Genomic DNA, 9,764 nt, shown 5'->3' with positions numbered 1-9,764 from the left:
TCTTTAATGTTTGGTAAAACTTAAGGTTTTCAGAGTTCTCTGTTCATGGCATTGCTTAAAGAAGATTAAAGCATGGATATAGGTAGCATCTTTATCCTTGGCATTTGTTCTACTTATACTGTCTTTGCACATGGTATTTCTTGAATAGTATATTATTATTCCTTTCTATTTCTATGTGTAGGGTTCTTGTGTATTTTAGAATTCTTAACATTACTATTGGAAGGCTAAACTCAGTTATCAAGTTTATCACCTGAGTTTATTCCAACTTCTGTTACTAAATAAAAACTAAATCAGTGAAGTGAACTAGTGAGCTTTTTATTAAAAAGAGATGGAGATTAATAGGGTGTTGTCTAGTATTTTGAGCCTTCTTGAGAAAGATATAGAACTTTGTGATTGGAAGTCATGGATCTTTTTGGCTTAAGTAAAACTAGAAAGCTTGCTAGGATCCTAAGGAAGTAGAAGATACCGTCTTTGTGAGTGATAGTTCAATCAATCCAGGAGTTAGAAAATTAAATACAATTACAGTATATTCCCAAAGCAGTCTGCAAACATGCATGTGATATAAGCAACGGAGCCCTAAAAGTTGGAGAAGTTTGTGGAGGAAGAGGTCCATTAAAGGACATAGATTTTGGGTTGGTAGAGAAGGTGATTTATAAGCTTAGCAAGCTAAATTTAAGGTATAGGCATCTGAGGTGGGGGAAATAAGGAGACTAATGTAATGAGAAATCATATTAAGGAATAGTGAATTACAGGTACCAGGCTAAGGGGACAAAATAGAGCTTGATTTATGGAGGGCTTTGAGTGACATTGAGAAATTTGAGGTGGTAGCTATTGTAAAGCATTGAATAGGGAGACTCTATTCAGAGCAGGTTGGATGAAGAATAGAGAAACTGACCAGGAGGCTATCATATTTATTCAGATATAAAGGATGGGCATTGAGAAAAATAATTGTGGAAGAAAATTGGGAAGTGGACTTGTTTACTGAATATAAGAGAAGAAAGAGTCAAAACAGGACTAAGAAAATAGTGTTGATGATAGGCATAAGGAATTTCGGGAGAGCAAATTTTTGGGAGATGTTCAGAAAGAAAAGTGGTTTTAGTTTTATAAGTGTTGAGTTGAAGGAGATGGTAGGGCACCTAAAGGGAGTTGACCTTTGGGTACATGGAGAAATGAGACCAGAATGCATATAAAAAGTAGAGGTTGAGAGATTTGGAAGCCACCTTAATAAAGATCGAAGTTGAAACCTCAAAGTAGCTGCATTTTTTTAAGGATGTGTTAAGGAAGCAGAGGCCCAAACAAGAATATAGAAGATGGATGTATTAAAGTTGTAAAAGGGAGAGGACGAAGGGATAAGAAAACCAGGAGTGCAGTGTACTGAAAGCAAGGAAAGATATTTTTAAAACTTGATTTGCAGTTCTCTTTCTGAGAAGTGAGAGCTGGATATGACCAGAAGGATGCCACAGGTATTTTAGTATGCATTGAGGATTTAATGGTTGATAGATTCAAAGTGTCTATATGCTGAGGAAAATATCCCTTGTCCATCAAAATTGTTGCCTTGCAGTTGAGTTTAAGGGTGGTTTGGGATAGAGGAATTCATTTCAGCTAGCAATGCTCCAGTTTTTTCTCTTTTAGAGTATGGGGAAATCTAACAACAAATAATTATTGGGTGATAATTCTATTACACTATTTGACATAGGGCTTTTTCTTTATTCCCAATGATGGATCACTTTTTCTCCTGATGTCCCCCTTCAGCTAGTTTTTACTCTTCCTAATGTTGAGTCGAAAAACATTTCTGACCCCTTATCTTTCTACCAAAATTGGGAGATGGAAATGCCTTAGGAATATTGATTTGAGTGAATTTAATGCATTTTTTTTCTGTGTATTTACAGATGGGGCATGAATGGGTTTGGTTGGATTCTGAACAAGACTATCCCAATGACTCTGAGTTGAGCAACGATTGCAGGTCACTCTTCAGCTCATGGGACTCCAGTTTGGATCTTGATATGGGCAGCTGGAGGGAAACTGAGGAGCCAGGGGCTGAGGAACTAGAGGAAAGCAGCCCAGGGAGAGAACCTCGTGAGCTGCTTGTGGGGGACGGAGGCAGTGAGGAATCTCAGGAAGAGGTGGAGCATGTCAGTTGCCAGAACCTCCTCCACTTTCTCTCTGAGGTAATGGGGAGCCATTATTTCCAAAGGTGGGAAGAATCTCAACTTCCTAAGAGAATGTTTACCCATACATACATCTACCACTCTCATTATTGTTTACTAAAATATAAGGTCCACATTGTCAGGAACTGAGTTCATTTCTGTCTCCAGCACTTGGTACTGATACAAAACATGTGCCAAATATGTACTTTTTGACTGAATGTTCTAAGATCCCAGTCGTTAGGAGCCTGATCATAGGAAGTGGGATTTCTGTATATAGGCCTATCTTTAGGAGTATCCTTGCAATTCATTCTTTCAGAGTCTTGGGAGGTGACACTTGCCCAGACTCCCCTTGAAGCTTATAATGTTAAGACTTCCAGGCAATATTTTGCAGTGTTCATATTTCCCAAGTGAAGGGCTGAGGACCAGAAATAAAGAGAATTGGACAGAGTTTATATTTATGTGGCAATTCTACACATTCAGTAGAATCTTAAGTCAAGACCAGCAAGAATCTGGTCTTGCCAATTGTTCACATATTGCCAATTCTATCTGCATTGTTTGTGGCAGACAAAGTTTTCAGCAGTTTTTTAGACAGTCGTTACCAGTTGATTCGAGTTGACACTTGAGATGAAAAATTAGAACATAAGCTCCTTGAGGCAAGAATCATGTCTATCTTGTTTACTGTTAGGTCCCTACCAATTAGCCCAGTACCTGTGTATATAAGATATTTGATAAATTTAAAATGACTGAATGAATCAATTAACCCTTACCATCTCAAACTTAGTCACAGTGGCAGTGTAATGATGTGGCATTATTGATATGTAGATGATGATTTCCACTGGTGTTCTTATACATGTAACAGTAAACTATGATTGCAGGTAGCTTATTTAATGGAGCCATTGTGCATTAGCAGCAAAGAATCAGGTGAAGGCTGCTGCCCTTCATCTGGCACCAGACAACAAGAGGCGAGGGGAATTGAAGCTACTGAAGGAGAGGGGGAGCCCTGCAAAGAGCCTGAAGAGCTTTCAGCCAAGGTAGACCCCTTGGTAGCTGAGAAGTCATTACTGGGAGAAAATGGAAGGCCAGAGGTGGCTCCACCTCCCTCAGATATTTGGGCACTTCAGGAACAACCCACAGAGAGTGAAGAGGTAAGTGAATAACTTAAACCAGCTGTCTGATCAGTCCTCTGCACAAAGAGGCAGAGCAGTATGGTTAGAGCACATAGGCTAACTCCAGAGAGTTCAGTTACCTGGGTCTAAATCCTGGTTTTAGCATCAGCTGTGTAGGCTTAGGCAGGTTAGTGAACATTTTAGAACCTCAGTTTTCTTTGCTGAAATGGAATAATAGTGCTCTACCTTATAGGTGTACTGTGAGTTTTAAATGAGATAATTCACGTGCAGCACTTAGCATAGTCCCTGGCTCATAGTAAGCAATCAGTAAAATTTAGAATATCATTATCATTAATATTATCTGGCCAGCTAGACTAGTCAGCTCCAGGGCCACAAGTAATAATGACAGTTTTAAAAGAAAACAGCATCTATCTAGAATAGAGTATATTGCTTTTTTCATTTTTTCTTGGGATACAGAGTTCTCTAAGAATTCTTTGTCTTAGGTCTCGTTAAGTCACCTTTCTCCAACTTATTCTATAACTTTATATAACTGGCCTATTCTTACCTTAAGGTCAGCCTTGATTTACCCCATGCAGGAAAAATTACCTTGAAGGTAGTAAATCTCTTTCTAAACATTCCTTTGATTCCTGGCATTCCCAGGGGGAGGTTCAGCAAGAATCCAAAGAGGAGGACCAGAGTGAAGGGTATGTGTCAGAGATGGAAGACCAGCGTTCTTCAGGTGAGTGTGATGAAAGCTTCAGCATCCAGGAGACTCCTCTGGTGGATATCCTTTTCAGCCGTGCTACCTCATCAAAGCTGTAAGTATAGACTTTTATCCCATGTTGTTAGCATTAATACTTTTACTTCTGTTTACGCCTATTTGAATTTGTTGCCGCAGACATTGATTACTTTTGTAAATTGAAAAGTAGAGAATTAGAGCTCGAAAACACTAGAAATAGAATTAAATATAATTTTACTGTATAAATAGAAGTCTATATGCTTTCATCTTATAAAACAAGACTTTTATCAACATTAAGAATCTCTTTCATAAGTAATCCTCTCTATATTTATTCAGGAAATGTTGCTGAGTCAGATTGTCACTCAAGTCTAATATTATACAAACTATACTTTTAAAAATACTAAAACATCTCCTATTAACTTGAAATTAAAAATTATTTTTAAGTTATTATCACCCTTGTTCCTTTTTCACACATCTTGGGAAATTGTTTATATAATTGTTTTTTTTGTTTTTTGTTTTTTTTTTAATTTTTAATTTTTGGCTGTGTCGGGTCTTCGTTTCTGTGTGAGGGCTTTCTCTAGTTGCGGCAAGCGGGGGCCACTCTTCATCACGGTGCGCGGGCCTCTCACTATCGCGGCCTCTCTTGTTGCGGAGCACGAGCTCCAGACGCGCAGGCTCAGTAGTTGTGGCTCACAGGCCTAGTCGCTCCGTGGCATGTGGGATCTTCCCAGACCAGGGCTCAAACCCGTGTCCCCTGCATTGGCAGGCAAACTCTCAACCACTGCGCCACGAGGGAAGCCCCTATATAATTGTTTTTAACATAAGTAACTATGGAGCCAGAGGGCACATTTTAGAATCTTAATTTTTTTCAGTAAAGTGAATTTCTTTTTAAATCAGAAAAACAAAGTTATTTTTGTTATGTAACAAATAGTTCATCTTCTGGGCCTAGTCTTGTGTCTAAGTATTGAGAGAAGATAGTGTGAACTGTTTTTTTTTCTTTGCTATATCCCAGATCCACCCACATTATCTGTGGGAAGGCAAACCAATAATTATTTTAGCCTTCTTTTGTTTAAGGTATACAACTGAACCATGCATATATATTTTTGTAAATAGCCTTCTTTTGTTTAAGGTATACAACTGAACCATGCATATATATTTTTGTAAATAGCAGATTTCAAATTTTCGTTACACAAATAGAATACAGCTAAAAACCTAGCTTGTTGAAGAATTGCTTCCTTTGCTTTTCTATAACTCTGTGAGTATGAGCAGATGGCATATGATGACTATCCCCAAAACGGGAAATCTCTAATAATCTGGGATGTTTTATCTCATGACATTTCAGCATCTTGAAACGCAAACACCACACTCTTATCTTAGAATTTAGCTTAAACATGAAATCTTTATTAGAAAGCAGTAGATATTAGTAATTGAGTCTGCTTGGCTAGATAGCTTAAGGGGAGATAGGCATTTGAGTTCTTGTGCTATCATTAGGGAACCTTAAAACTACTTTGAAAGATAGACATTCCCTAGGCCCCTCTTTTCTGGCTTCTTCTTTAGTCTGTACTGACTCTCAGGAGTAAAGTGGAACCTTTGGAGTACCAGTCTAAGTCTGCATATCCTTTCCACTCCCACACTGTTACTTGTAGTTGCTTGGCATGCATTTCCAAATAGATGGAAATAAAGGTAAGCAAGGGATTGTTTCTTAAAATATTGCAAAGGTGATTGATTATGAAGTTACAAAACCTATTGTAGTACCTTTCACGTAATGGAAACAATAAATATCTGTTTTGTGGCTATATGAACAAAATTGCATCAGTACCAAGGACCTATTGTTTATTCTGACTGATCAGAGACAAAGGAAGAGGTTTGCTTTGGGCTTTAAGTCCCTTGTTCTTGTAGGGTTCTGGGCTTAAGGAAAAATTGATTTTTGTGGTATGTAATTTAGATACAGGTGAGATAGTGCATCATGAAAATGAATAGTTATGTGGAGCTGTTCAAATTGGAGAATGATACGGTATGAGTTGTGCTCAGATGGATGCACACAATGTGGTACATAAAGCAAAACGAGGGTGTGAAACCTTAGGTGTGAAGAGAGCCTGTTTAGAGAGAATAATGCCGTGAATAAAGTGTGAAGTGTAACATGTTTAACTTTGGGGTAAATAGAAAACTTGCCAACTGGGAAAATTATAAAATGAAATAAAACATTGAGCAGTTGCATCTCTAAAGAAAAACTAAATAAATTAGGCAGTTTAGCCCAGAGAAGGAAGGACCATGAGGAGAAATGGATTTTTCTTGGTATTTTAAAGATTACTATACGAGGACAGTGAAAAGGAAAAATATTTAAATTGTATAGCATTCAGATGAAGTGTAAGAGAATTCCTTGGGATATGAAACCAAGTATTTTTTCCTCTGGAAGTATGGGAGAGATACTTCTTAATGTGGCATATTTCTGCATAAAAAACAGGACCAGATTCATTTATCAAATACTTATTTGAGCACCTAGTATGTACCAGGAACTTGGGAGACATCAGTGAACAAAGACTACTTTTATAGACCAGTTCTTTAGAGTCACAGGTGCTAAAGGGCAAATTAGCAAGATTCCAAAAGGCAAAGGCAGTTGCCTATTTTTAGTACACTTTACAAGAATGTAACCACTTCATTTGATAATACTGATCAGTAAGAGAATATTTATAGAGTCTGGGGTCCTTTATGAAAGCATGTTTTCATTCCTGTGGTATTATTTCCTTCAGATGTTAACTAGGAGCACTATGTGTTGAGGAAACCTTATCAAGCATCTAGGGGGAACAGAATACCATTTGTGAAGTTACTGTTTCTTTTCTGCTCTGCTTTATCCTGTAGTTCTGATCTAGGCCATAGTGACCCTGTTCAGGATCACTTGCTATTTAAGAAGACTCTCCTGCCAGTCTGGAAGATGATAGCCAGTCACAGGTAGGACTCCAAGCCACTCTTGGTATTCACAGCCACTCTTCTCATTTAGGGTGACTTTCCAGGGTTTCTTCATCCTCTCTGGGTTTGTCCCTTAACAGGTTCAGCAGTCCGTTTCTGAAGCCTGTGTCAGAAAGGCAGGCCCCAGGATACAAGGATGTGGTGAAAAGGTCAGTGGAAAAGGGGTCAAGAAAGGTTGGTTGCTTTTATTTCTGTCTTTTCATACTTTATTTCACATCTGTTAGATTGTTTCTTTATTTCATTTACATTACTTAAGCTCAAGATATATTTTACAGCTGAATAAGTTTATAAAGTTATGGTAAGCTCAGTCCTCATTTGAGAATATAGGGAACAAAAGGATGAAGAGTTTTTTATTAGTATTGACTTTTAAGTAATATGATCCATTTATTATAATCTTACATTAGCCTTTGGTAGTTTTTGACACTGTTATTTCAGAGCAAAACTTTAAAAGGAACACTGTATTCATTCAGGCAGTTATAGGTATGCTAAGGCAAAGATGGTAATCCAAATGGATGTTATAAACACTGATTGATTGCAGTATTTTGGATTTTTATAGCATAGTTCATCTAAAATGCTGTCATAAACCAGTGTGTGTTAGTAGTATATAAAAGATCAGAAAAGAACCTTTGGATACAGACTCCTTAATTCTGTAGATGAGGAAACTAAGACTCAGAGGTGGTCTTGACTTGTCTGTGATCAACAGTGAATAGCAGAGCTAGAACTAAACCCCAGAGTCTTACCTCCCAGTTCAGTCCTCTTTCTACGCTGCTGTGCCTTCTCTTATATACCCACTCTCTGTGTCGCATTATATAATATTTACCTTAATATTCACTTGATTCTCTTTTCATCTCCATGAAAGAAGAAAAAAAAACTCTGAGCTTTTGATTATACAGTAAAAACAGTTGATTAAATACCTAGTATATGACTACACATTGTAAACAATCGGTCAGTAACTACCCTGTGACAAACTGATCATTGGAGCTCTTTATAACTTTGATACCTCCAATTGTAAAGTGAAATGGCTGGGCCTGTGGGCTCTGGAGTCAGGCTGTTTCTGAATTGGAAACTAAGCTGTGTGACTTTGGGCAAGTACCTAACTTCTTTGATCTCAGTTTCCTCATTGCCAATTGTGATAATGGTACCTACCATATAGGTTTATTGAGAGGATCAAGTGAGTTCATATAGAAAGTACCTAGCATAGCACTTGGCTTATTGTAAGCAGTTGTATGTTAGCTGCTGTTGCTATTTTATTATCTGATGGGGATTGTTATCTTTACTACTGTTTTCATTAAGAGCTGGTTAGTTCTTCAGGAGAGCATGATAGGTCACCACATGTTCCACATGAAGGTTTGATTTCCTCTGGTTTCTCTTGGCCACCTGTAGACCCATGGACTTAACTAGCCTGAAAAGGAATCTGTCTAAGGGACGGATTCACACAGTGGCTCAGTTCCAGAGGGACCTGATGCTGATGTTCCAGAATGCTGTGATGTACAATGACTCTGATCATCAGGTGTACCATATGGCTGTGGAGATGCAACGAGAAGTCTTGGAGCAGATTCAGGTACTGTAGGTAGAGAGCTTCAGGAAAAAAGAATGTAGTTTCTGGAATCTGATTTTAGAAAGTCTGTGAGAATAAGGGTGATGTTGAAGTGACCTTGTGTTCCCAGAGTTTATGTTCAGAGGTGATTCAAGGACCTGAAGGACTGACATTGTACCTGCTGGTTTGGAAAACTCTGAGCCTCTGTGGGACCAGCTTTAATAGATAGTGAAGTAAAATAGTCTAGGAAGGCAGGCAGCAGTGAAGAGCTCTTAAGAGACCTGGGGATAGATAAATAATGGGCGCATCTGCTTCCAGAGCCTCAAGTCAGAGGGCTAAACATGCAAACCAGAGGCTGGAGTCACTGTCCATTTTTTGGTTGCTGTACCTGTTGGTATTAATATATGTTCACATTGTCCTATCTATAGGAGATAAGATATGGTAGCCAGAAGAAGACATTTGAGGGTTTCTTTTCTGGGCAGCTTCTTACTTTAAAGAAAAAAAGTGTAGTCGAATCTCTGCGGAGAAAGAAATAAAACTGCTTTCAAACCTCCATAAAGATTCATAGCTTGCTGTCTGCCTTGACCCTGTAGGTGCTGAGTATTTGGTTAGACGAAAGAAGAGACTTAAATAGTCTGGAATGAGAACTAACCAACCCCATGGAAGATGGGAAACCTGTTTTGCTAACTTGGAGCTGCTACCCTGAACTTTTATGGAATTTGGATCTTTGATTGAGACTCCGACCTAGAGAAGATCCCAGTACTTGTTTACCACTTCTCTGTTGTCTTTTCCAATAAGAATAATGCCTTAACTTACAACCAAAGAATTAAAGGTGCCCGTGGACATAATATAAAGAAAACACGGAAAGCTGAGATTTGGGGTTATGCCATATATGTTGCCCATGTCTTTGTTCCATAGGCTTAATTTAGAGGTAAATAGATTAAACCTCTTTTACTGCTCTTTAAATAAATGTTATTTCACAAGTCGAAGATTGCCTTTTAATGTTTACAGAAGCTGGGAATAGAGGGGATAGCATTATTTGGTGAAATAAGGAAGGTATTTGACATGGGTTTTCTTACATACACTGTCTGGAAGGGGCTGGGGTAGGACGAGGGAAAGTGTGTATGATTTGTCTCATCATTTATAAAGTGGAGATAATTGAAGTGTCCTTCGAATGGCTAGGAGGATGAAGTAAGATAAATTATGAGGAAAATGTTAGAAAACGTCTTTTGCTTTTAAGATTTGCAAGGGGAATAAAAATGCCTGTG

The 9,764-nt window shown here is 38.2% G+C and overlaps 1 protein-coding gene across 1 annotated transcript; it reads left to right on the top strand.

Moving 5' to 3' along the window:
• The first annotated feature begins 1,442 nt into the window (after positions 1-1,442).
• Positions 1,443-9,391, top strand: LOC132363393 (bromodomain-containing protein 8-like). Its single transcript, XM_059919102.1, has 8 exons — positions 1,443-1,463; positions 1,890-2,168; positions 3,023-3,292; positions 3,914-4,071; positions 6,852-6,941; positions 7,040-7,108; positions 8,343-8,520; positions 9,090-9,391. The coding sequence occupies exons 1-8, from the start codon at positions 1,443-1,445 to the stop codon at positions 9,138-9,140; spliced, it is 1,116 nt and encodes a 371-aa protein (XP_059775085.1). The 3' UTR covers positions 9,141-9,391.
• The last annotated feature ends 373 nt before the right edge of the window (positions 9,392-9,764 follow it).

The sequence above is a fragment of the Balaenoptera ricei genome, chromosome 3 (genome assembly GCF_028023285.1).
Source record: "Balaenoptera ricei isolate mBalRic1 chromosome 3, mBalRic1.hap2, whole genome shotgun sequence".
Taxonomy (NCBI): Eukaryota; Metazoa; Chordata; class Mammalia; order Artiodactyla; family Balaenopteridae; genus Balaenoptera; species Balaenoptera ricei.
Note: the sequence above shows the minus strand (reverse complement) of the source record. Positions and strands in the feature narration are given on the sequence as shown.